This window comes from Ovis canadensis, chromosome 2 (assembly GCF_042477335.2).
Source record: "Ovis canadensis isolate MfBH-ARS-UI-01 breed Bighorn chromosome 2, ARS-UI_OviCan_v2, whole genome shotgun sequence".
Classification (NCBI taxonomy): domain Eukaryota; kingdom Metazoa; phylum Chordata; class Mammalia; order Artiodactyla; family Bovidae; genus Ovis; species Ovis canadensis.
The window spans coordinates 239,008,489-239,035,940 of NC_091246.1; the positions used below are offsets into that span (position 1 = coordinate 239,008,489).

The window sequence follows — 27,452 nt, forward strand, 5'->3', positions numbered from 1 at the left end:
GCCCCGCTCCCGGGCGGATACAGTTTGAAGCCCCTCAGGATCTCCCTGGCACGCTCGTCCTTGGCTGACATGATGCGGCGGCCGCCGCCTGCGGCTCTCTCACGCTGGCCTGGCGGAGCCTCGCAGACGGTGCCCAGGAACTGAGGACGGAGCCGCAGCCCGGCCTGAAGACCTCGGGAGAACAGCCGCAGCGGCCAGACCCAAACCGGCCTCTCCCTCCCCTCAGCTCCCGCTCCTTATCCCTTCTCCTTCCCTCTAGCCTCTGAGCGCCCGCCTTGAAGCCAATAGGAAGCCTGCCTCGCGATTGGCATCTTGATCGACCAATAGAAACACTCAGCGGCTTCGCAGGGGGACGAAGAGCGTCAATGGGAAGGGCCCTCACGGGGAAGTCCCGTAGGACAAAATTTTCATTCGGCGTGGTTACCTAGAGTTTGTCCCAGAGGAGAGTTTGCTTCAGATTTGCAGAGGCTCTCCTGCGGCTGGGTACAGTAGGGCTTTGAGATGACAGCACGTTGCCCTGTGCGATGTGGTGGAGACTACACTTCCCAGCATTCCAGGGGGCGCCCGGGGGGACCACAGATCCCAGCACGCAACAGAAAACCCAGGGACTACAAATCCCAGCATTCCCCGCACTCAGTTCCTCTAACTTCGATTCCAGTGTGCCGCGCAGTGTGCGCAAACCCCTAAATCTGCTTGTAGGCTTGGTGGTTTCTGAATCCCAGGGGTTGAAACCGGGCGGGAAGATCCTCTTCAGCCTCAAAAGATGACAGCCCACAGACAAGTAACTTCTATTTACATGGAACCCAGAAATCTCCTGCAAATCATGGTAAGGCTGAAACAACAAACACAAACACTGATTAAATCATGAAAAAGAATGTAACAGAATGACTCCTTCAAGCCGTACTTGTTTGTTGGCCTGGGGAGCCGGTTAGGTATTTCTCAGGGATTTCTGGTGTGCTCCTGCGGTGGACCAAGAGATGTAAAGGTTGTGTACTCAGACTATCAATGCAGTCAGAATTCAGAGGATTTGCTAATCTAACCTCTGTTATTTTACGTATGAAGAAACTGAGGCCCAGAGAGGCAGAGAGATTGTCGGGGTCACAGAAAGTTGGGGCAGAGTTAAAATTCAGCTCTAAGACTCCTGCAGTCTGGGCTTTTTGCACTACACTAGGGTAGTGATATTTTTAGCAACATGGCTATGCGATCTTCCTCTCCTTGGTGAAGTTTTCCTATCAAGGTTGAAACACCCAGAGGATACTGTGGACAAAAAAATGTTGCCTGACATTTCAGTAAACAACAAACGTTGCCCACCGTCAAGCCATCAGCCACTGAAGCCACCGCTGAAGATGGGCCCAGAGGAGGATTCAGGAGGGAGAAAAATAGGAACTTGCCCTAGATAATTAAGATGCATGTCTAAGGAATGATTTCAATGAGCCCAGACACTTGCATCTTCCCATGCATAGAAAACCACAGAAATCATTCGAGTTGTCTGTTTCTTGTTAATTGGCAGTAATCTTTTGATGTTCAACTACAAGCTCTCTTTTCAGCAAAAACTGCTAATATCCTGGCTCCTCCCTTTCTTTTTTGGAGCAGTTCCTCAGGGCTATATGAGGCTGTCTCCTGGGCTATAGTCCTCAGTAAGGTCCCTGTATAAAACATTACTTGCAAGTTTTAGGTTGTACGTTTTTCTTCAGTGGATATTAGGTGAACATTTATTTGGTGACTTTCCTGCAAGTGAAGGAGTGCAGTCTTTGTTTATCCTCAGTCTAGGTAAAACTTGGTGTTTTGATTTGTTCTGTGTTCAAGGGCTTCCCTGGTAGCTCAGACAGTAAAGCTTTAATATGATTTCAGAAACTAGATAAATACTGTAGTTTAAGCTAAAGTTTCTTTAGCGATCTGCTACTCTTTTTCTAGGCCTTCCTTCCTCTTCCTTTACCTCTTTTGCCCATCTGGGCACCCACCCGATTTTTCCTTCCGTGTGATTCAACAAACATCTTTTTCAGTTTTTGTTATTTGTCAGACTTTGTTGGTAGAAAGTGAAAGACATGGTCACTACCACCAGGAAGATAACCATCTAGTTAGGGAAATAAAGAGATTCCACTGAAATTCAAGATGAACTGTTAGGAACGGTACAAAAGAAAGGACATTAGAATGCTACAGAGGCCCCCATGAAAAGATATATTCAGTTGGCAAAACTTGATGGAGGAGGTGGCAGGAGTAGGATTTTTTTCTATGTTAAAATTTTTATCTGTAAATTGTTTTTGTTAATGAAATATAACACATACAGCAAGGGCACAGTTTTTGCCTATGTATACACTTGTGTCATGAACCCCTAAATCCAGATAATGTTTCCAGCACCACTTTGCCCCTTCCCAGTCATCCTTCAGTCCTGATAATCACTCTTCTGACTTCTATTACCATAGATCAGTTTTGCCTGTTCTTGAATTTCATTTATTTATGTATTATTTCTTTATTTTTGGCTGAGCTGGGTTTGTGTTGCTGCATGCTGGCCTTCTCTAGTTTAGGTGAGTGGGGGCTACTGTCTAGTTGCAGTGCCCTGGCTTCTTATCGTGGTGGTTTCTCTCATTGCAGAGCATGGGCTCTAGGGCTGGCAGGCTCAGGAGTTGTGGTGCACGGGCCCTATTTCTCCATGGCTTGTGGGATCTTAGTTCCCAGACCAAGGACTGAACTATGTCTTCTGCATTGGAGGGTGGATTCTTAATCACTGGACTACCAGGGAAGTCCCTTGAATTCCTAGGTACAGTATAAGTCTGGCTTTTTTTGTTCAGTATTTTTGTGAGATTCATCTATGCTGTATGTAGCAGTACCTAAGTTTTTTATTTTTACTCTTTAATTGCTAAGTAGTATTCCATTGTAGGTATGTAGCACTGTTTATCTTTTCTACTGTTCATGGACATTTACGTTTTCATTTACCAATTTTTGGCTTTTATTAACAAAGCTGCAGTGAACATTCTTAAGCGGTTCTTTTTGTGGACTCGTGCACTTATTTGTAGGAGAGAAGTTGCTGGCTTGTGTGGAGGGTGTGTGATCAGCAATAGTAGATATTGCCAGTTTTCCAAAATATTTGTACCAATTTTCACCTTAAACAGCAACATAAGAGAGTTCTGGCTGACTCTTATCCTTGGCGATAGAGAACAGTGTCAGTTTTTAAAAATCCTAGCCATTTTGACTAAAAGTGGTATCCCATTATATTTTTGTTTACATTGTCTTTGGTGTTGAATCCTTGTCATATGCTTGTTGACTATTTGCTATCCTCTTTTGCGAAGTGCTTGTTCAAGTCTTTTGCCCACTTTTTAAATTGGGCTGATTATCTTCTTGTTGATTTGTAGTTCTTTATATGGTCTAGATACGGAGATCCTTGTCTGATACACGCTTTACAAATATCTTTTCCAAGTCTGTGGCTTGTCCCTTTAGTCTTGTACTGGTGTCTTTTGAGAAAGAGCAATTCTTAATTTTAATGAAGGGCCATAGTTCAGTGTTTCCTTTTCATGATTAGTACTTTTTAAATTGTTTAACTCTTTACCTACATAGTTGGTGGAATTTGAGCAGACAAATATGAGGGAAGAGCACTGCACAAAGGAAGAGACAGCAAGTCTGAGCCTAGGCTCTGGTGTCAGAGAGGGAAGATCTGAGTCCTGTTGTGTTGGGATGGCATGGAGTTTGAGCTCTAATGGGGGGAGGGCAATGAGACAAAGCTGGATGGGGTGGGGGAGCCATACTGAGCCTTCAAATATGAACATTATTCTGGAGGAACTAGAGGCACAGCCAGAATATTTATGAACTTAAACAAGACTTATCAGTCCTCCTTCCAACACCAAATTTGTCCCTTCTCCTCCTCAGCCCTGTTCACTTACCACCACTTCCAGACAGCTCTGGCCTCCTCAGCCAGAATCCTGGGTGATATCTTCCTTCTCTATCCCTGCATTCAACTGGCTGCCAGGTCTGATAGATTCTATGGTCTAAACATCTCCAACAAGGACCTTTCTATTTCAAGCCCAACTGCTGCCACCTTTGTTCAAGATCTCACATCTCTTAACCGGAATCCATCAGTCACCTCAAGGGTTTCCCAGCCTCTGCTGCTGCTGCTGCTGCTGCTAGTTTTCTCCATATCCAGTCCATTCCTATAGCAGCTAGTGTCCAAAATGGCAATTATTCAGACCTCTCCACAGCTTAAAAACCCTCAACAACTCCCCAGTGCCTCTAAGATAAAAGAAAACCTCTTTTACATGGCTTGTCCTCTTTCTGATTTGCTTGCTCATTCTTCCAGGCTCAACTCAAGCCTCATCTGCTCTAGAAGGCTGCCTTGAATCACCTCTCCCCAGGGCACAGTCAGGAGAGCCTTGGCTGGACTCCTGGGATACCTGTGGCACCATCTGTCCTGGCCAGACAGGCCTGTCTCCCCCAGAACCATGAACTCTCCCAGGTAGGAACTTTGCTGTATTTAGGTTTTTATGGGTATAGTGCCTTGCATGTGGTTTCCAAGAACACAAGATGACCTGATGCCAGCTCTGCAGCCCCCATCTCTCACCCATGATCCCTGGGCTCCAGTCACTCTGGGTTTCTTTTTTGCATCAGTATACGCTACATAGTGCAGACCTCTTTTCTTCTCAGCTCTTGCCCATAAGATGCCCACTTTCTCTTCCCCAGCGCATTCTCTTCTGTGCTTCCAAAGTGTCATCTCTCTCTCTCATAGCACTTAACAGATTGAAGCTTTTTGAGGGCAAGAACTTTATCTTCATAGAACCTTCTAGAACATAATAGGCGCTAAAGAAATTTTCAAAATGAATGTGTTGGTGCTCCGCACCTTTGCCGCTGTCTGATTTCTGCACTTGAATTCATGAAAGGTAAATAGGGCCCTTTTTTTCCCCTTTCTTTTCATTTTCAAGACCTTAGTCTGGTGTACATGTTAAAGGAGCCAGCTTAGGTGTTCAGTTGGGTGGCATTCCTAGCCATCTTCCAGGGGAGTTGGTAAATAGCAGATGCAACGCCACAAATATCATTTTGGTCACAGAATCATGGTTGGTTCAACCAGTCTTTTACTTATTTTTAAACATTTTCTGAATAGAGGCGAAGAACATGGTCTTTGGCTTCAGAGAGCCTGGGTTTCAAAGCAGACTTAGACACACTGGCTTTTGGATCTTAAAAAAATGGGAATAATGTTACAGGCCTGGAGTTGTTTTAAGAATTCGACGAGACGGTGTACAGCATTCGGCACCAGCATATGCAAAGATGCTCTGTACCCCATGGGTAGCCACAGTTAGGCAGGGAGAATGGATTTACGGCCCAAAGCTGCAGATGGCGATGGTCTGGGCCCCTAGTCCTGCCTAGGCTGCATTACTCTCCTCAGGACCCCCACCCCAGCCGGCTCGGACCTCTTTTCTCTGGTGGAGGCCTCACTGGAGCTCCGAGGCTGCAAACGCGGCAGGGGAACCGAGTGTGGGCGGAACTCGAGTGCAGCGGAGGGAGGCTTCCGGGGGAGCCTCAAGGGCAACGGGTCGGCGGAGGCAGAAAAGCGTCGGACGCCGGGCAGATCATGGACGCTTGACAACCTGCGGGCAGGCGCCGGGAGGCCAAGCCAGCGACCGAGACGACAGAGAGGCGGCGGAGGACAGGTAGGGGCCGGAGAGAGGGTGGGGCCCGGCGCGCCAGGCGCGGCTGGGCGGTCAGGCCTAGCGCCAACCGTGGGAAAAGCCCGCGGCCACACCGCCCCGCCCCCGCCCCCGCCCCCGCCCCCGCCCCGGAGCGCGCCCCTCTGCTCCTCACCCTGCACCCGCGGCCCTGCGCGGTACACGCTGCCCGCCCTAAAGCCCACCCCAACCCGCGACCCTCAGCGTCCGCACTGTGCTTACTCTCGCTTCTCCACCCGCAAAGGCTGCGGCTTTGCCCCTCTGCGGTCCATGAAAATAGCGCCCCCCGCAGGACGGGAATTCTCCCCTGAGTTCCTAGCCGCCTCCTTGGGCCCTCCCACTCCAGAAGAAAGCGGTTATCAGCGCCTCCTTATTATCTCTTTGCCCCCACGGGGTTTGCGTTTTAGGCCGAGATTTTTTTCGAGGGACCGAAGTTCTGTCCATGTTTTTACCCCTTCTCCATCCCCTATCATTCAGTGTCTTCACACATCTCCACTTGGAAGGGAGGTTTTTGTTTTTTCCTCTCCAAACACATCACCTTCCCCCGACATCTCCCTCATACCCTCTCCTCTTCTCCCTCCAGTTTCCCCTTTCCTTAGCAACCTTTATTCCTTTTATTTAGCACTTCATTTTTTTCTGTTTCCAACAAGACCTTCTGAAAAGTAACCCTGGTGAAACGACGTACTTGTTCCTGTAATACTATGAAAGGACTGCAGCTCTTGGTGCCTGCCTCCAAAGGAAAACTTAGTTTCTCTTGTAGCAAGCTATCCTTTTTCGGTTTGTTCTCTTCTTCCCTCTACTACTCCTTCATTTTGTCACACTGCCCAGGATATATCATTCTTAGAGAAGTAATTCCTGTAGGGTAGATATACAGCGTGTGTATGTTCACATACACTCAGCTTGTCGTCAGTAGATTTTACAATCGAGGAACCCTCCTGTCCTAATGTCTTCAGGATGGCTATCTTCATTGTTTCCTCAAATCTTTTTATTGTTTTCTGGAGGTGTTCTACAAATTCTGAAGTTATATTTGGTGAAATGTTACATACCAGCAGGAGGCCAAATAAAGGGATTTTCCACATGGACTTAAACAGCATGTGTGCATGTATTCTCTTAGTTTGAATATGTTGCTCTTTATCTTTCAAGTTGATTCCCCTCTCCCCTTTTCTATTCAGTCAGTGATTTTTTGATTAAATGCATCATCTTTCTTGTCTGCCTTTTATTTTTCCTTATCTGTATCTGGTTGTAGGTGGGATTCTAATGACACAATGGAAGCTATAACTGATTGCTTTTGCTTACATCTGATGCCTCTGTGTTTTGACAAGAGTCTCTGCTTCTTAACCAGAGTCTAAAAATGAGGTGAATATAAGACAGCTACTGAGATACTCCTGTGTGTTTCTTCAGGTCCTGGTTAGGTTTAAGGGCTTTGAAGGTGCTGCCTTTGGGGAAGGGTCAGATGGAATAAAGTGGCTTTTATTAAATGTTTCAAACCTCAGAATAAGAACCAAATCCCTGTAACTCCAGGTTAGACCCTACCATGTCACAAAGTGAGATCTGGACTCAGGAGCTGTTTTTTCTTTTTGAATACTGCAAAACTATTCTGATGTCTGATCCGGCATGAAATAAGCACAGATTTTGCAAAGGAGGAGGAAGAATGACTGAAACGCTTTCTTTTGGACAGATCTCAAGGCCAGAGAATGGCAGGTGAACAGAAGCCCTCAAGTAACCTCCTGGAACAGTTTATCTTACTAGCCAAAGGTACCAGTGGTTCAGCCCTCACTGCTCTCATAAGCCAAGTTTTGGAGGCTCCTGGAGTATATGTCTTTGGAGAACTGCTGGAGCTGGCCAACGTGCAGGAGGTAAGGGCAGTTTTCAGACAATTTCTCTATCTTCTTTGTTTTAAACCTTCCCGAGATTCTTCCAGGGATTATTGGTGCTGAAGCATAGTGGACCTGTGAGGTGCTATTTTTGAGTGAGGGATGGTAATTGGTGAGGCAGGGGAAGTGAATGGGGATGAAATTCTGGGTTCCATCTGGTCAGTATTTTCATCTGAATTTGGAGTAAATTGAGATTAGTAGTAGCGTTAGTTGCTCAGTCATGTCCGACTTTTTGTGACCCCATGGACTGTAGCCTGCTAGGCTCCTCTTTCCATGGAATTCTCCAGGCAAGAATACTAGAGTGGCATTCCCTTTGCCAAGGGATCTTCCTGACCCAGGGATCGAACCCCGGTCTCCTGCACTGCAGGCAGATTCTTTACTCTCTGAGTCACCAGGGAAGTGGTAGTAATTTGAAAGATAGGGGAAAAATTCAGTTGAACCTGATAAATTAGAAAAGTATAGTATCAGCATGAATGATGTTACTGGTAGTTCCAGTCATTCGTAGGGACAAAAAGCCTCTGGTGTAAATATGGATATTGAAGATTGGTCAGGCACGTACATAGCAGGAAGTATTTGTTATTGAGCATGAGATGGGCATGGATAAAGAATATATTATTTCTGTGAAAAGGGCAGTTGAGTGCTAAAGATGTGTAAAAACAATACGACCTGAAAAGCTGGGAAGTAGTTCTTTTTGCTTTGTTTGCTTGTTTGGTAGTGGTTATTAAAACCTTGGGTATCACCTTTGGTTGTTGTATCTTAAAATGAGAATAATCAGGTGGAACAGAGCTACTTTTCCACCTCTGCTTTCCACCTAGGATATTTTCATATTTATTGATTGATGCTTTTATGTTGATTGATTTAAAAGTCTGGTGACATCTTTATTACATACTTTATTGTATTACATACTTTATTACACCAGGAGCTCTTGGTATGGAAGGCTGGCTTCCTTTACAGTGTCAGAGCTTCTTCCTGGTTGCCCAGTGTTACTCTTGCTCTGCTGAAGGCTGCCATGTGCAGGTCTGGGTGGTCCTTGTTCTTGAGGATCAGGTGCATGATGCTACTTAGAGTTGCCTGGGCTTTCTTGTCGATGATGGTCCACGTAAATCGGGTGACTGACTTTTGCTGGCCAGTTCTTCAGTTCATGACAGCAGGACAAATGCCTTTGCCATTGGCTGCTGGCTTCATGCTTATAGCCCTGCTGTGAGTCAGCCCGTTGTAGCAAAAGGAGTTGGGTCTTCAGGTTACTGGACTTGCTGTTGTACATGTGCTCATTCCTCTTGATTAAGAAGCTCGAGCAGTTCCCCTGGATCATCCCGTGCAGGTGTATGGGTGTGGCATCAGTTCCTGTCCCTGCAACAGTTGAAAACAGAAAGACCCACTTTTTTTTTTATTGTAAATTTTTATTTAACATCAGACTGGCTTGCTGGACTGTAAGCTCTGTGAGGGTAAGGTCTATTCTGCGCACTGTTGTTTTCTTAGAGCTTCTTTTGTACTCTGACACACCACAGACTTTCAGTAAAAATTTAATTACCAGAGATAGAAAGGGAATCCTGTGAGGAAAATTTAAGAAAATTTGAGTTCTTTTTTTTTTTAAAGACTTAATTGTTTGAGATCAGTTTAGATTCACAGCAAAGTTGAGAGGGAGGTACAGAGAGTTCTAATGTATCCCTTGCTCTCATGCATGCATGACCTGCCCCGTTACCAGTGTCCCCCACCAGTGTGGAATGTCGCTGATGCATGACTGTCACCCAGAGACCAGAGTTTCTGTTAGGGTTCACACTTGGTGTTGTACAGTCTGTGGGGTGTGTGTGTGTGTGTGTGTGTGTGCTCAGTTGTGTCTGACTCTTTGAGACCCCATGGACTATAGCTCATCAGGCTTCTCTGTCCATGGGATTTCCCAGGCAAGAATACTGGAGTGGGTTGTCATGCCCTCCTCCAGGGGATCTTTCTGACCCAGGGATTGAACCCATGTCTCTTGTGTCCCCTCCATTGGCAGGTGGATTCTTTACCATGGCACCACGTGGGAAGCCCTTATGGATTTAGAGAAGCGGTTTGATGACATGTATCCACCATTACAGTATCAGGGAGAGCATTTCACTGCCCCCAAGATTCTCTTCCTCCCCTCTAGTCCCTGACAACCACTGATGTTGTTACTTCTCCCAGAATGTCATATAGTTGGAAACATAACATATGTAGCCTTTTCAGATTGGCTTCTTTCACTTAGTAATACTGCATTTAAATTTCCCCCATGCCTTTTTGTGGCTTCATAGGTCATCATCTTTCAAAAGAAGAGATGGCCAGGAGTAATTTGTTTCTTCAGGTTTCTGAGAAGCCTGAATGAATATAAACAAGTAGTTGTTTTTTATGGAAGTTTGGGTAAGAGGAGATGGATGCAAATTAAAGTCAGAAAAATGTTACTGATTTGGGCCAGTGGGAGAAATTTTGGAGTGTCTGCCCTAGAGAAAATAGTCTTTTATGGCTAGTTTTGAAATTGTCTGTCTGAAAAGTGGGGACTAGATTTGATGGTCTCATCCACTTCTGATTGAGGACCTTGGGAGATTCTTGATAATCTGAGAAGGTAGGCCAGGGTGTTAGGATGCCAGAGTTCTCATTGGCGTGTTCAGCAGAGCACCTTTATCTTCCCACAGTTGATTTTCTTTCCATTTGTGAGCTGGGAATAAGCTAGTTGCCTTTCAGTGGTCAGAAATTACAGATGTAGTTTTTGGAACCTTTTAAAGTTGAGTGGTATTATTATTCTACAGAATGCCACTTGGTTCCTGTTTAGACTTTCCTGAGTTTGGTAAATTGGGAGAGTAACAGGTCATATTTGTGAGTAGGGAAAGCACATAGTTATGGTGATTGGCAGCAGAGCAGAGCAGAGTAGAGCAGCTCTCAGCAGAGCAGGACCACTTTTCTTTTTCTTCCACAGGTGGCTCGTTGCCGTTAGGGTTAGCGAGGAGTAGGTAATTTTGATGGACAGTTTTGTTTGGGGCTGTGCTGTGCTATTGAATCTTAGGCTTTGCTAATCTCCAGCATTCACAGTCCACTTGTAGTCCTGAAACTTGGAGCCACCCCTGTACTTTTTTCAGTTTGGATTAAGAGTGACTTACCCTGTACCCATCAAGCTGCGGTGTTGACAAAGCTGCCCCTGTCCTTGTTTCAATGGTGGGGAACGCTGAGAAAATTCCACTTGCTCCCAGTGCTTATTACTTTGTGCGCATCTGTGTGACAAAAGTAGTTCCCTTGGGCAAGCTGGGTAGAGTGTAAAGTGTGTATTCCTGAGAGAGATAATTTAAATATGGGCCCTTAATAACCTTATTTATTTTTTCCCAAAGAATCAGAGTTGGGAGGGATCTTAGGGACCAAGCAATAAAACAGTACAGAACTGTGGCCCGTGATCACCTGCCCTCTGCTCGAATGCTGCAGTGATGGGTAGACAGCTCACTCTGTGAACTGTTTTCTTTTTTCCCTCCTCAGCTTGCAGAGGGAGCAAATGCTGCTTATTTGCAGTTGCTGAATCTGTTTGCCTATGGAACATACCCAGATTACATAGGTGAGTTGGTTAAGATCCTCCACAGACGTCTCTTCATTATGTTACTCTGCCTGGATGTGTTGTCTTCCCGAGGCTCACAGAGGTCTGGGATATAATGGGGTGGGCGCTTACCTGGCTGTTTCTCATCTCACTGTGCTCTGTAGGTGACATCCCATGAGGACTTTGGTTCCCTCCTTTTATTTCCCAGTGGGTTAAAGGGGGCTATGTTTATGCTCATCCATAAATATAGCCCTTGTTTTTTTTTCAGATGAGGTTCTTGAGGACTGGTGTTGGTAGAGCACTTGGAGTGTTGTGAAATGTCAGAATACCCATGTGGAAAGTCTTTAAGTGTTAAATATTATCTAAATACCATCACCATATTGAAGGTTTGGAAAATAGGGGAAAAAGTCACTTGTAGTTGTACCACCCAAAACCACTTTTCGTTTTATGGTCCTGGACTTTTCCTCCCTTGTGCTTATGATTTCTGTAGGTATAATTAGATTATGTGTGCAATTTTATATCTTGCTTTATTCACTTATTTCATAGGTGTTTATCCATGTTTTACATCTTTATAGTCATTTTTAATATTTCATAATCTAATACTCCATAATCTACTTACCCAGTTCTCTTTTCTAGATCATTTGAGTCATTGTAAGTCATTGTACAGCATAGTCATTGTAACTGTCAGGAATGAAGTACATGCATGTCCAAACACTAACTTACATTCCACTCAAACCATTTTTTTCTGGCTTTCCTAGTTTATTTTAGTGGTATGACATAGACCTGGCATTTATTTTAGTGGTGTGACTCAAGGTCCTCACTGTGGTATCCCTGACTGCTCTTTTCTCGCACTTTCTCTCTCCCTGGTCACTTCCACTTAACTCTGTGCTGCCATCGCACTGGACAGTTTGCCACTTGCCAGTTTTTTCTGACCTGCACTTTGTTCCAGTGAGTGAATCCTTTGTTTCCATCCTCACGAAAGAGCAGCATTTTACAGACTCTGGAACCAGGATTCTTGGCTTTTATACTCTGTCTCCACTTCCACCAGTTGTGTGTCCTTTGGCAAATTAAGTGATCTTCTGTACCTCAGTCCCCTCATCTGTCAAAGGGGAGTGATAAAAAGGTCCACTTCTGCACTTCTTGGGCTGGATGTTTCATCATTTAGAATTTCAGGGATTCTAAAAAGGTTATATGATTTTAAAAAGTTGTATGATGCATATACTTTTTTATGTAACACGCTTGAGAGATGTGGGCAAAACCAGTAATCAAACACATTCAAACACATTCAAGCAAAACAAATGACTATTCACAACAAATGGGATTAAAAAGCCTAATTCAGTTTAGGTCAGGAATTGGCACCACGTGAATTTCAGCAGGGTGCTCAAGGGGGAAGAAAGGCAGTTTGGATTCACCAATTGGAATCTAGAATTATGGGTAAGGAACCAAAGACATTTGGAATCTGATTTGTGGGGTGGTTGTGAGGACTCCCTGGTTGTGTGTGTGTACGTGTGGATCTGTGTGTGCACTTGCACTAAGTACAACTTGCCGTCTGTTCCCTTGGCTGCTGCCATCGCTGCTGTTTTCATTATTGCTGTTGCTTACATTGTGCCCATCCTTCCACAGTCATCTGAAGCTCCACCTTTTGTTCTGTTTTTCTATCTCTCCAGTCTGATTGCACTCACTTGTGTGCGCTCTTTTCCCCTTTGTTCTTCTCACCCTCTGGTCGTCTTCTGGTAACTTGTACCTTTCTTCTGGTAGTTCTCTTGCATTTGTAGCTGTTGAAACGTCAGGTGACAACTAAGGACAAGTCCAGGGCCATTGAGTTGCCCAGCTCTGGGTGGTGGTTGGTGCTCCTGGAGTTGTGGGGTGCAGCAGCCCCGATAAGGCCCATCTTATTTCCCTTGAATCACTTAAGATAGTGCATTGCACATAACAGGTACTCTGGGAAGACATTGAAAATAGTATTCCGTTAATATAATTTTCATATCATTTTGTGCAGTCATGCCTGGCTTCTTAGGAGACCCAGCTTAGGTGTAGACATTCAGTTTTTTTCTTCTTTGGAAGCACATGGTCTTTGAGTGAAGACAGGAGGCGCTGATGGAACATTTGCCTCATGAGTAAGTGCAGAGTCATGACAGTGATTCAGTAGTAGGTTTGATGTGGGGAGTTTGTGTGCTTATTCCATGAAGAAATCCTAATTTTGTTTTGTGTCTTGATTTTTGTGGTGGGTGGGACTGAGCAGCCAACAAGGAGAGCCTGCCAGAACTGAGCACAGCTCAGCAGAACAAGCTGAAGCACCTCACCATCGTGAGCTTGGCGTCGAGGATGAAGGTACGGCCCCAGCCCTTTCCTGTCTTCTTCCTCACCTCGAGGCAGGTATCTCGTTGGCATCAGTGTGGGAACTCCCAGCTGCACACGGCAGAGTTGCATCATAAATGCATAAAATTTGCCTGGCAAAGGACAAAAGAGAATAAGATAGCAGTTAAAATAGTGTAGATAATTACTCACGATTCCGTTTAGGAAGAGTATGCCCAGGAGTGATGTGAATCAGCAGGTCTCAGTTCTGGCATGCCGTGGTACCCCACGTGCTCAAGCATTTGCCATGCTTAAAGGAGACTGCTGTTTCAAGACACAGATTTTTCAAACAGCAAGGCATCTCAAGGCAAGTTAACCACTTCAGCTGTTGCTCAATACACAGTGAACTGTTCCCGTGCTGGAGGAATAACTTGTATGCTGGACTTACTGAGAGGTCGATTTTTTAATAAGCTGCCTTCCTCTGGGGATTTTCAAGGTTGAATATACTAATTGGAACTTTTTGCCTATGCTGACTTCTGACCCTAACCTCCTGTAAAATAACACTCCACTATATCTCTGAGTTCTTTGCTCCACTCAGTTTAGATGACATGCAACCATCTGCTCATAGCCATTAACAAAGAAGATCCAGGTTCAGTCAATTTATAGTTGGTTTTTGGTTCTCTGCTCAATCCTAACCTAAATGTCTTCAGTTTTCGTGAAGCTGTGCCTTTGAAAAAGTTTGCTTTTTGTTTTTTCCCTCTGTGATTGAGCTAGAAAGATGTCTATTTGTTCTTGGATTGTTGTTTTCACTTATTAATATTATTTTATCTGGTCTAATCACAGATTTCTGATTCTCAGCTGGGCATTACAGGTGGGAGACCTGTTTTGTTAGGAAATGAGGACCTGAACTCTTTTTTTTTTCTTTTGTCCTGATCATGGACTTCTCAAGTATAGCAAAGAGTAGTAGTGACTCTTTCCTCGTTTTTGCAACCTCTCATTGTAAGCCCATGTACCAGCTCTGGATTTCAGACCTTTAGTCATAGAACACCCCTCAGGTAGGTTTGTCATATTCTCTGCATACATCTTCCTTCTGTCTGTTTCTGCAGATTTGATTGCTCTGTTAATTTTCAAGCGAATAGTGATGTGTCAGAGGAATTGCAGAAAACTGGGTATTTAAATATCCAGTTTCCTTGGAGTCATGCAGAGTTTTGGTACAGCCCATTACAGGACTACTATTGGGGAGTTGACTTTGTTGGGTAAGAGACTAAGAAAGCAAATGTAAATTTCAGGATGACCTTTGAGCTAGCAGTACCGAGTGGCCACTTGTAGGTGGGTGTGTTAGCCTCTAAGTTTTTAAAATTTGTGCTCTGCTGGGCAAGCAGCCAGTTTGTCTCTCTGGTGTCTGAGATTGTTGGGAGTTTTTTGATGACCTAGCATGTTACACAAATTCTGCAAGCTTCCAGAAGGCAGCACAGTGCCCGATACTGAGTATTTTTCTCTTCTCAGCTGAAAAGTGAGCAACGTCCACTAGGCAGAGGATGGAGGAGAATGCATTCCTAAGATACTGTGGATCTGGTTTGGATCCCACTGGTCTCACAGCTCTTTTATCCATCTCTTGTTGCCATGAGTGAAAGTCGCTCAGTTGTGTCCGACTCTTTGTGACCCCATGGATTGTATAGTCCATGGAATTCTCTAGACCAGAATTACTGGAGTGGGTAGCCTTTCCCCTCTTTAGGGGATCTTCCCAACCTAGGATTGGAACCCAGCTCTCCTGCATTGCAGGCAGATTCTTTACCAGCTGAGCCACCGGGGAAGCCCAGATCTCACCGCACTGTAAATGTTACTAATTACCACTGGACTGCACTTCCCAAAGTCCTGAGGCAGACGTTGGTGATCTGGGTAATAACTGGAATTTTCTTGAATGTTTACCAGTGGTTTTGTAAGTATGATGCACACCTTCTCTACAGTGTATCCCTTACTCCGTGCTGCTGAGGGACCTGGAGATGCGGAACCTCCGGGAACTGGAGGACCTCATCATCGAGGCGGTCTACACTGACATCATCCAGGGCAAGCTGGACCAGCGAAACCAGCTGCTGGAAGTGGATTTCTGCATTGGCCGTGACATCCGAAAGAAAGATATCAATAATATTGTCAAGACCTTACATGAATGGTGAGGCTCAGAGAAGGAGGCGCCCCCATCTTTGTTGTTGTTTAGTCGCTAAGTTGTATCTGACTCTTTTGTGACCCCAAGAGCTGCAGCCTGCCAGGCTCCTCTGTCCATGGGATTTCCCAGATGAGAATCCTAGAGTGGGTTGCCGTTTCCTTCTCCAGGGGATTTTCCCGACCCAGGGATTGAACCCACATCTCCTGCACTGTAGGCGGATTCTTGACCACCGAGCCACCAGGGAAGCCAACTGCCCCCTGCCGCCCGCCTTTAGGAAGGGGATATCTAGCCTGGCCTTTGTGCTTCTGTTTGGGGAAATGTGGTCTTCAGGTATCAGCGGGGGCTGCCTGGGTGCTGGGACCTTGGGACAGCAAGCAGGGTGTGAGCTGCATTTGTGACTATAGCTTTGTGACAGCAAGAATCACTTCAGGCTGCCTAATGTCATAGTTGTAACATTGTTCTTGTCCTGTGCAAATGGGGGCTATTTAGCAGTAGGCTGTGAAGTGCCCAGGGTTGGCAGGTGGAGTCTCTTAAGCCTGACACTGATCCTATTGCTTTGCAGACTCACCCTCAGCCTTTGACCAAGCTAGGGAATTTGTGTCAGTAAGACTTTGTGGATAAGAGAACCATATTCAGCATCAGTAACATTGGGCTAGCGTTTGTAAAACACCGTGAGGGATATTGAAGACAAGGAATGGGTTATTCTGAATTGGGACATAGACTCAGGTATTGAATATTTGATAACCATATTCTGGTATATAAAAAGGAGTGGGACATTTGCACATATGCTATTTTAATGGAATTGGATGCGTGTGAGAGCTGTTGCACATTCCCATTCTACAAGAATTTGTTATAGTTATTAAAAACCAAGTTGTGAAGGAGGGCCAGGATGAGAGTATAGTTGGAGGTGAGGAGAGTACAGTTGCAGGTGGGCTCATGGCATGTTTGAGATCATGAAGCAGGGCAGGTCGGCTTTGTGCAAGGGGTGGGGGTGAAAATTGTCTTTAAGCAGACTGACTCTCAGACTGACTCTCCGGCTTTGCTGCTGCTGCTGCTGCTGCTAAGTCGCTTCAGTCGTGTCCGACTCTGTGCTACCCCATAGATGGCAGCCCACCAGGCTCCACCGTCCCTGGGATTCTCCAGGCAAGAACACTGGAGTGGGTTGCCATTTCCTTCTCCCGGCTTAGCCGCAGGAGGTGTATATCCAGGGAGGTATGGCCCAGCTTTGACCTTCTAGAGGTCCAAAGCCCTCTGAGCTTCCCTCGCTGCAGCTCTTGTCAGACCCCCGGGCTGTTGCTGCCCACGCTTTACCCCGGGTTCCGTCCTAGGTGTGACTCCGTACATCTTCCCTTTACAACATGTGACACAAACAGGAGCTTTCAAAAGAGTGTAAAACTGTTAAGTCAGAATAGATGGGAAAGAAACTTATAAAATACCCCTAACGTGAACATGGTCTGGAAGAGAAGCTTTCGGTGTCTAGTCCTGCTGAAGTTGGCTGTCTGTTTCTGTCTTTGAGATGACCAACACAGTTTTCACCTCCAACATCTGGCGTCAGCGTGTTTGCACTCAGGGCTCTCCTAGCTCCCAGGGTGTCTACAAATTCTTACCCCTTGTTTTTAGGCATTGGAGTTAGATTTGAAACAAAGCTGGTACATAGAGTGATATCACAGGTACGGCAGAATGTTCACAACTGCTGACTCTGAAGTGGAGGGGAGGTGGGTATTTACTGTAGCTTCAACTTTTTTTTTTTACATTTTACAATGTGCAAAATAAAAAGTGTGGAAAATGAAATAATGAGAAGGTGGGTGGCAACCAGGAAGTAACACACTTCTAAGAAAAAGGGCAATCTTCAAAATAGGATGCTTTTAGAAAATAATTTTTTCTGTTGAGAAAACTGATCAGTTATTGCCACCTGTGCAGTCTCTCCTAATTCCTTTAATTGCATGGTCTGTGTCACTTTCTTGTGGGACACAGAGGTTGGAAATTGAAGCTGTATTCTAAGAAACCACCCCAGGGACTTCCTTGGTGGTCCTGTGGTTAAGACTCTGTGCTCCCACTGCTGGGGGCGTGGGTTTTATCCCCGGTTAGGGAACTAAGATCCTGCATTCTGCATGCCATGGTCAAAAATAAACTCTTAGGAAATCGCTCCATATCCTCTGTGTTTGTTTCCATATGCCCTGTCTTATGTATTTAGTAACAACCTGTCCTATGGCAGGAGTGAAGGGGCAAGAGCCCCTGCAGATAGAATGTTCCAGCAAGTGTCTATGGAGCTGGGGAGGGAGATTTGGGAAACTGGTGGACTCCCAGGCTTCTCTGCAGCTCGGGGCTGGTTCTCTCCTGTGTAGGTGTGATGGCTGCGAGGCAGTCCTGCTGGGCATCGAGCAGCAAGTTCTGAGAGCCAACCAGTACAAGGAGAACCACAGCCGAACTCAGCAGCAGGTAGAGGCCGAGGTAAGGCAGGGACTGTCTGTCCCCACTCCCAGGTATCCCTGTTTGTTCCTTGTCTCCTGAATCTTGGCGTAGATGAAGTGCTCACGAGTGGGCCTTGGGCAAGGTGCTCGTGTAGAGGACATTGTGACCCATCCCTGGGCTTGGTGCTCTCCGTCTCCTTTCTGATTCCCAGTCGCCAGAGGGTGAGTGGGCTTGGAGACCAGCATGTTGTAATTCCTCAGCTCACACACACTTTGCAGCTGCACAGCACAAGAAACGAGTTTGGGGATGGCATTCAGGGTGGATGGAGGGTTGATGGTTACTAGGCTGGGCGGAGGCACCTGGCATCCAGGCCTAATGCTGCGCTCCTCCGCTATGTGGTGGGTACGCCGTGTTCATTTTATTCTCTAATCTATGCATGTTTGTCATAACCTTTGAAAATGCATCATATGTTTTATCCTGAACAAGAAAGAAAGGGAAAAAATTCAATGGATGGAACGCAAGTGGAAGTAAAAGTGTGTGATTGTGGTATTAGACACCTGGTTATTCAGGACACTTTCAGCCTCTGGGAGACGCAGGCTCCAGCCCTGCATCTGAATGGGCATTTGTGAGCCTGTAGCCTGGACACCCGTGGGAGTCATCTCCCAATTTGTTTGGAGCCCTGAAGATCAGAATTTTAGCACTGAAAGTTCTTTTCTGGTATGATGGAGCTTGAGGCATTAATGATATTTAATGAATTTTAAAAGTCAGGTGTCCTAGAGTATGGCAGACTGGAACCCAGAGTTAGAGGTAAGGAACATAAGAAATAGGTGGTCATGCCTTTCAAAGGGGGATTTGTGAAATTTGAAGATTTCCCCTACTCTTGTATGTATTTCTTGAAAATAAAACCTGTATCTTATTTAAATTAAAACCTGAGCTTTGTAAGACCAGCTCTTTGTCCCGTGCCTTATGCATAATAAGTGCTCAAATGATTGTTATATATTTCAGGCACACCCTGTAAGTATCAGTGAACTGCCGAAGTCTGCTTTTCACAAACTAGAGAGAATTTATTCTATGTGCACAAACACTCGTGTATACTACACAGGCACACCTACTCTGGGAATGTTCCACCTGTTGTAAATTTTTAACCCTACTTCTTGCAGGAGAAGTGTGATCTATATTTAGTTTAGCATTAGTCAAAGACAGATACAATTAGGAAAATAAGCCTGCAGTTTCTCTAATGAGCTCTGTGATCCCCTGTTGAAGACTGTAGTTTTTTCTCTGACCTGGGATTGATGTCTGAGTGAAGTAGGAAAGGCTAACCTCTCTCCTCTTCACTGACCTCTCTCTCTCCTCTTCACTGACTCTTCCCTATAAATCAGACCTAGGAAATAGGAGATTTAGAGGCAAAACGCCCACCTGACCCGGGATCACCTGAAACGCTCTTTAACCTGGTTGGTCGCCCAGGAGGAGCCTGATCGCTGCTGGCTGCCCCAGTGTGGTTGAAGTGAAGTGAAAGTCACTGAATCGTGTCTTTGTGACTCTGTGGACTATACAGGCCATGGAATTCTCCAGGCCAGAATACTGGAGTTGGTAGCCTTTCCCTTTTCCAGGGGATCTTGCCAACCCAGGGATTGAACCCAGGTCTCCTATATTGCAGGCGATTCTTTACCAGCTGAGCCACAAGGGAAGCCCAAGAATACTGGAGTGGGTAGCCTATCCCTTCTCCACCGGATCTTCCTGAGTCAAGAAGCGAACCAGGGTGATTGGACTGCTGCCAATTGTGTGGCAGGTGGTGGGCTTGATTGTGGTGGTTTGCCAAAATGAATGATACTAGTTGTAGAACTTTGAATGGCTCCAGTTTATTTCCATAATAAATGGCATCTGATGAAAGAAGGCACTGACTGCCTAATGTGGAAGCCCAACCAGTAGTTAGACAACAGTGTGGACTCCTTAAAGTACGGTTATTAAACGAGAGAGCCAGCACGCGTGGACTTGCCGTCAGCAGTCCGCTGCTGGAAAACACAGCTGCTCCAGCTGGCAGGGCCTGATGCTGCCACCAGGTGGCAGTAAGGGCTTGCTTAAGTGCAAGAGAAAGAAATTTGGGCCAACTAAAGGACAGGGAAGCCTGATGTGCTGCAGTCCATGGGGTCACAAAGAATTGGACACAACTTAGCAATTGAACAGCGACAACAACCAAGGTTACCTCCACTACCAATTAAAGCAGCCTTCTAATTTGGTCTTTCCTGGTGGCTCAGACAGTGAAGAATCTGCCTGTAATGCAGGAGACCTGGGTTTGATCCCTGGGCTGGGAAGATGCCCTGGAAAAGGGCATGGAAGCCCACCCCAGTATTCTTGCCTGGGAAATATCCCATGGATAGAGGAGCCTGGCGGGCCACAGTCCATGGGGTCGCCAAGAGTTGGACACGACTGAGCAATTAACACTTTGACTTTTCACTAATTTGATACTCTTTTAGGAAATCTAGAACAGACAACTATGAGAAGAGTGGGAGTGTGGCTAAAGCCCAGAGCCTAGTCAGTTTTTCTAAACGGATGGCCTGGCTACTACCTGCAGGGTGCTGATTGTGCCCTGGCTGAAGGCACAAGAGGGAAGGTGCTCCCTGAGTGTTTGTTGACTTGGAAACAGATCTACCGCCAAGCTGTAATTCTGTTCTATTCTGCTTGTACCTGTGCTTCTGTTGCTCTTAGCTTGTTTAGTCCTCTTCTCAGCTAAGTTGGTCTGTGTTTATTTTTAAGTTAGATTGGTGTTCTCAGAGGGGAAACCTTCGTTTTTTTTCCCCTCAAATCTTATAACAGCAAACTTCTGGTGGCTATTAGCTTTAAGAGCCTTCCCTCTTAATGAAGTCAGCCCCATACAAACTGCCTAAGAATAATCTCTCCTTTTAGTCTTTCACAGAAATAACACTAATTAGTCACAATGCCAGCATACCTGCAGGAGATAGAGCAGTGACGTCACAAACTGTTTGTCATCTCCAAGCAAATGCTCTGGAGGGAGGTAATGATCACCTCCACAAAGTACCTCATCACTTATATTTGATTTTGGAATGTATTCTTCTTCCTATTTGAATGTGCTTATAAGTCTGATGTTGTGTGGAATGTCAATGTATAGCTCTTGCTGCATTTACAAAATAGGCCATTTTCCAGTCAGGTAGGTAATACAGCATAACTGGACAAAGTACACTCTTTTCTTTCTCGATACGGAGAATCTCCCAGAAGCTGAGTTAGTGACAGACCTTGAGCCCGTGGGCTGTTGGTGTGTGCTTCCCCGTGCCTCCTGGGAGACTTCTTGCCTTCTCCCTGGTCTCCTTTTCCCTGTGGCCCTTTCCCTACTATGTGCTCTGCTTCTGTTGTCTGCCTTTGCTCAGCCCCACAGCTCAAAGGTGTTTTCCTGCCCGAGAGCTGTCTCGATTCTCCTTTTACCTGAATATCTAAAGTCTCTAGTAGAACTAGCCTGTGATTGTGTTAGCAGGCGCTCATAATCTGAGGGACCTGCCGAACTCTAGGTCATCTGTGGTAATGGGATGGCGCTCGCCTGCAAGCCAGACTGCTCAAGGAAGAAAATTAGAAGGCAGCACGACACTGAGGCCAAAGAAGCTCAGCCTGCAGGATATCAATCATTGTTTCAAGGGTGCCTCTGTGAAGGCAGAGTTAGACTTCTCAGGATTGTTCCGTGGAGCTGAGACAGACTTAATTGACGGACCTGCCTGAGTGGCCACTCTTGGGTTCTAGAAGGAGGTGTCTATGGTTAGACCTGGGGAGTTATTATAGAAAGCTGGTTGACTCTCCCTTTCAACTCTGAGAGTCTGTAACTGGCTCAGCAGTCTCCTTTGTAAGTTCCATGTGTTTAAATGCCAACAGTCAAACTGATTGAGCACGGTATATGCATAACGACCCACTGTGAGCCATGTCATGACCCCACCCCCACCCCATCCAGCTGAGAGGCCTTGTGAGGATAAAGGGCCTCATTTCTTCAGGAAGCCCTCTTTTCACCTGGGTCGTGTTTACCCAACTGTGGAGGGCTCAGCTTTGTCAGCGTGTAGTCGTAACTACAGGAAGCCAGATGGGAACCCCTGAAACACAGAGGGGACACAGCATGTAGGAGGCCACCATCTGACAGTGAGAGGCGCTGCCAGGCAGTGTAATTGAGGGGAGACAGGTCAGCGTGGGTGAGTGGTCAGGGTGAGTTTGTGGAAGAGGTGGGGTCGGAGGGGGCTAGTGAAGGAGGAGGCCTGCCCAGGCTGGAATGACAGGGTGTGCAGGACAGGCAGCTAGGCAGAGGGAAATGACTGCTCCCGCGTGTGCGGCTGGGGACTTGGCGTGGCTCGAATGGAGGGCATGTGTTGTGAAGGGAAGGATGGTACAAGGTCTTGAATGGTGTGTCAGAAATGGAAAACAAGCCAGATTTGTCTTTGAGGTAGGTCTCGTTTCTTCATGTGGCATGCCAGTGTCACCAACCACCCCAAATATCAGCTTATTGGGAGATAGTTTCTATAAGAAACTGAAAAGGTAAACAGGCACTTGAATGCTTAGAGAACGTATCAAACCGGACAAGCCTTGGAGTGTTGTTTTATAAAGCAGTGATAACTGAGAAGTTACATTTCTTAATCTCTCCTCCACGGCCATCAAAATAGGCCTTGAAGTAAGAGAAAGAGCAGCAGGCTGTCCACTTGCTTCAAATTCTTCGCTCACTACCTCACCAAGTAACTCTCTTGAACAGGAGATAACAGAGTAGCAGTGAGCATGGGAAGGTCCATGATGGGGTCCTGAGATGGCAAGTCTTGGCCTGGCAGACACTGGATGAACCCAGCCTTGGATTCGGTGGCCCTCTGTGTCCACTGTCCCCATTCACAGCCCTCTGTTGATGGTCCTCTTAGAAATGTCATTGAGATGACTGAGGGGACAGCAGTTTTGAGGCGTGGCTGTTCCTACATCTCAGAACAACAAAAACAAAATGACCTGCAGTCTAGTCTAGGCCCATTTCGCAGATGACAGCTCTCCTCCAGGAACCTAATTTTTATGTTGCTTTCCTTTCTGCATTTGGACTGTCTCTTACTCAAGCTCCTGATACTCTGACTGTTGAGAAGTATTGACGGTGATAGCTCCCTTCTTGTTCTGTAAGAAACCAGGGCTTCTTCCCAGAGAACATGGAAGCCACCAAACAGACGAAGCTGCTTACTTTCTTACCAACAAGTGTACACTTTTCTCTGCACCAGCCTTCTCTTTCTTCCTTCTAATGATTGGGGGAAAAAGTTGATATTTCCTCTTCTGTTTTTCTTCCCTTTATTATTATTCTCAGCTAGCTGAAGGGCAAAGATATGAATGATCCTTTAGAACTGGCATTGGGAAACGTGTATAAATATGGGCATAGGAGCACACAGTTTGTAGGACAAGTTGGTACAGTCATGTTTCAGAAGGCAGTATAGTAGTAGTTAACTAAAGTAAAATGTGTAAACCCTTTGATCTGGAAAGCTCCACAGGTGTTCACAAAAGTATGCAAAGGCTGTTCATTGAAGCACCATACATAAGTGAAAAGCAAGCTAGGAACTAATTAAGAAATGGTAGAACATTCATAGAACAGTACATCCATGTTACTGTATAGGATATGTTCAGGAGGAGGTGCTTAAATATCCATTAAGAAAGGTCTGCTGAAAACAGTACTGTGATTCCATTCTTTTTGACTACATTTTTTGTCATTGGTCACTTAGTTGGCTGAAGTTTACCTTCTAGTTGCTTATTCAAGAAAGAAAGTATTAGTTGCTCAGTCATGTTCTTTGTGACCCCATGGAATGCAGCACACCAGGCTCCTGTGTCCATGGAATTCTCCAGGCAAGAATACTGGAGTGGGTTGCCATTCCCTTCTCCAGGGGTCGAATCCAGGTCTCCTGCATTGCAGGCCGATTCTTTACCATCAGAGCCACCAGGGAAGCCGAAATAAAGGCTCATGCAGTTGTGTTCCAAAGTTCTTGTGAAAATAGCCTGCGGTTTCATACCTCAGCAGCGGTCAGCTGAGTATAGCGTCTTGTGTCACCCTTTCTTTTTCCATGGCCATTTTAGTCGGTGCTTTCTTCACCTGCTCTGTTGTACCTTTTTGCCAAATGGTCCACTACCACTTGGCTTGTTTCCCGTTCTCAACCAAGAAAGCATCATTCGTTCCGCTTTTCTGCTTGACTCATTTCCACATACCTTCTGTGAGCAGCCCCTGCTCATTCTCCCCTTGTGTGGGTTTCTGGAGATAATCTCAGGTCTTCTTGCAGAGGGCTCTGGTTTCTTCGCTGAGTGGCCCCCGTTGTTGCAGGAGCAACTTGTGAGTTTCTGGCACGTACGAGCTGAGCACGCCAATTCTCTGTCTCCCTCCAGGTTACCAACATTAAGAAGACCCTCAAAGCTACCGCGTCCTCCTCGGCTCAGGAGATGGAACAGCAGTTGGCCGAACGAGAATGTCCCCCTCACGCCGAGCAGAGGCAGCCCACTAAGAAGATGTCCAAAGTGAAAGGTCTGGTCTCCAGCCGCCACTAGGGCCGGCTGGGGCAGCTGGCACTCACCAGGCCTGGGTCAGGTGGGGAGGGGACACTAAGGGCCTGCTTCCTCCCCTCTCCACCTTCCGTGAGTTCCAGACCTGCCCGTCCCCTCACCAGCGCCTCCCCCCTCGTTGGTACTGTTCCAGAAGAACCGTTAAAGTCCCTCCCCCCACCCCACCGCCCCTGTCCCCAGTTGCTCCCTTCAGACTCAGGGGCTCCACGGATGCCATCCCAACAGGGCCGACACTGCCCAGCTTCCCTCCAGGAGGTTCTCGTTTCTGTCTAAGGGCTTGTCTCCCTCCCAGTTTTCCTTTTGCTTCGTGTCATTTTGTCAGGCTGTTCATAAGCCGGAAGCAGCTTTAACTGGCCCGCAGGGATGGGTGCTCTCTGAGTGAGGGGGCCGCATTCCTTCTCCAGCCCCTTGTACACAGTACCCACAGAGGTGTGGGCGCTCTCTAGTAGCCAGGTATCAAAATGCTTCGTTTTCCCTCTCCTGCCTTACCCCTTGTTGGCAGCTCCGATCAGGCCATGGAGGGATGCCGACGCTGGGCTGTGTTTACCAAACCTGCGGGTTTTCAGCCTCTTAATGCCCAGCTCCAATCTCTCATTAGCTGGGAGCACTGGGCTGTCTTTACCCCTGGTATCTGAGCACCAGTGCTGGGTTGCCATGGGTCTGCTGGGTGGCAGAAGTCTCTTCCAGCTTGGTGTTCTCTGGTGGCTTCGCTCCCTGCTGCCTTGTGACTACTCAGACTGGCCTTTGGTGTGAAGGCCCCGGCTGCCCACGGGGGCTGTCTGCCAACATTCGCTCTCCCGAGGTCTTTAATTCCTCCCGGCTGCATCCGTGGTGGGGATGGTGTGTCGCGGCCCCTCTGGTGAAGGATTTGTTGCTGCTTCTGTTTCTTTCTTCCCACCCTCCCTGGCTGGTGCCCCAGAGCCCTCTGATGATGGCATTCTCCTGGCAAGAAAAAAGGACTTGACTAGTAGCCTTTCTGAACTTGAACAGTTTCAGGTTATATTTTAATTTTTTTTTTTTTTTGTACAGGTTCTGATTCTAATACATTTCAACATGCCTTTTTTCCCCCTCGTGTCAATATTTGTTATAGACTAATCGCCGGGGGTTTTCACCTGCTTGGAGGGTGGTGTGTGTGTATGTGTGCGTGTGGTGGTGTTTGTTGGTTTTTTTTTTAAGGGGAGGTGGAGGTCCTGGGCCGATATTAAAGAGAGAAAAAGCACAGTTTAGAACAAAAAATAAACGTAGATTTAATGTATGTGACTGTAAAATGTGGGGTTGCATAGCTGGTGGATCTCAAGGGGCTAGAATTAGGGGGTTCAGGGAACAGGTGATACTGTGTCCGTGCCATGGTGAAGAACAGATTTCTCCTTTTTCCAAAATGTCCAGCAGCTGCCTGCCATTGACTGAATGTTAACAAAGTGTTCTTGTTTCCTTTCTTATAATCCATGTCCCCATATTACATGCCCAGCTGGAGGGTTTAATTCCCAAAGTATGTTTCATGAAACCCTTTGGTAGATGCTCTGTGGAAAGGGGGTTCTGTTGTTAAATAAATCTGGCACATCCTGCATCCCATATCCTCATTGGAAGTTCATTGTTAAGGTCTCAGAGGAGGCCTGGGGGAGGAAGCCGGTTCCCACACTCATCTCAGCACCCAATCCTTTTTGGTAATTTTTAGTGGAACACATTTTGGGGATATTTTTGGAAACATAGTATTTTTCAAAAACACCTCCCAGCCTTATAGGTTTTCCCACCTATTCCTTCTAGATCCAGAATAGTCACTTGTTCTTACAAGTGGTCCTCGATCCTTGTTTCCTGCCAGGGAGCAGGTTAGGAAACGTGACCCATCTGTAGGAAGTGTGCACCCACTTGTCTGACTGCCCCAGGCCCTCAGGGGCTCCAGGTTCACCTGCTCCATGGGTCTGCTGTTCCTTACAAATAGTAGTGACAGTCATAAGAACAAGACCCACAAGGTGCCCTACCGAATGGCTTCATCTACAGTAAGTCCCTCCCACTCAACAGTCTCCTGAGATTGGTAAGGTAAGTATTGTTAGAGCCATCCTCACTTTACATGGGAGAAAATGGAAGCTCAGAGATTCAGAGTCCCCTGGTGTTCAGGGGTGAAACGAAGACTCCTGGATCTCTGGACTTGAGTGCCCAGCTGTCTTCTCTAGCTGGTCCCCAAACACCCTCAGTACCCTTCTACTTGCTTATTCCTCTGTGGGCCCCTCTCACTCTTAACTGACACCCAACGCATCACAGCCTGTCCCCCCCCACTCCCCACCCAGACCCAGCCAGCCACTTGGTAAGGAAGCAGAAGGTAGCGTGGGGCACCAGGCATCGTGGGAACAGCTGGAGGTTCTTGGCTCTGCTGGGCTCTAGGAGGCCTGCCCTCTGAGCTCTGCAGTTTCCCGCCTGGCCTGCTATGTCAGCCAGGCTTCGGTCTAAAATCTGCATGAATATTTTCCATATCAACACAATGAATGTTCAGAAGAGGTGTCCTCAGCGGCAGGGAACCCTCTGAGTTTGGGGAGGAGACACTGCAGTATGAAGCAGTTAGCTTGGTAGTAGCGTCCGTCTTTGACCCCTAAGCTGTCCACTTCCTCGAGGCCTCGTTGGTCGTCTTTACTTTCTGTCCGGATGAGAGGCATTATGTTTCTTCTTGGATAACATGAGGGAGGCGGTCAGAGTCCCACAGATCAGATGACCACCACTGATAGCATTTCCGTCTCCAAACCTGAGAGTAATGGGAAAGGGTGGTCATCAAAGAAGCTAGTACCTGTGATGTTTTATGTAAAGGCAGTTTTCCGTATCTCATACGCTGGGATGCCTGAAACCAAACCACATTTAAGTTTTTGTACTTAAAGTCATTAACAGCTTGAGACTCCAAACATTTGTTTTAAATGCAGCAGTTGGTTCATTTTTACTGGACCTGCTGGAGTGTCTCAGTACTCGTGTGTTTGAATTCCAAGTGTATTATA

The 27,452-nt window shown here is 46.4% G+C and overlaps 2 protein-coding genes across 3 annotated transcripts in view; one reads left to right on the forward strand and one right to left on the reverse strand.

The window, feature by feature from the left end:
* PDE6D (phosphodiesterase 6D) overlaps positions 1-286 on the reverse strand; it is a 54,069-nt gene extending 53,783 nt beyond the window's left edge. Inside the window, exon 1 of the mRNA XM_069578627.1 lies at positions 22-286. Coding sequence (XP_069434728.1) covers positions 22-71 — 50 coding nt within the window. The 5' untranslated portion in view covers positions 72-286. The remainder of the gene's footprint in view (positions 1-21) is intronic.
* COPS7B (COP9 signalosome subunit 7B) lies at positions 1-26,041 on the forward strand. Of its 2 annotated transcripts, none has more exons than XM_069578624.1 (9): positions 1-826; positions 4,289-4,444; positions 5,369-5,633; positions 7,327-7,504; positions 11,000-11,075; positions 13,297-13,385; positions 15,317-15,519; positions 17,859-17,964; positions 24,301-26,041. In XM_069578624.1, exons 4-9 carry the CDS (start codon positions 7,343-7,345, stop codon positions 24,457-24,459), a joined length of 795 nt encoding a protein of 264 aa, XP_069434725.1. In that variant the 5' UTR covers positions 1-826; positions 4,289-4,444; positions 5,369-5,633; positions 7,327-7,342; the 3' UTR covers positions 24,460-26,041. The 2 variants fall into 2 exon arrangements, with proteins under 2 accessions (XP_069434725.1, XP_069434726.1); XM_069578625.1 differs by having other exon boundaries at positions 639-826; positions 11,000-13,171; positions 24,301-25,539.
* The last annotated feature ends 1,411 nt before the right edge of the window (positions 26,042-27,452 follow it).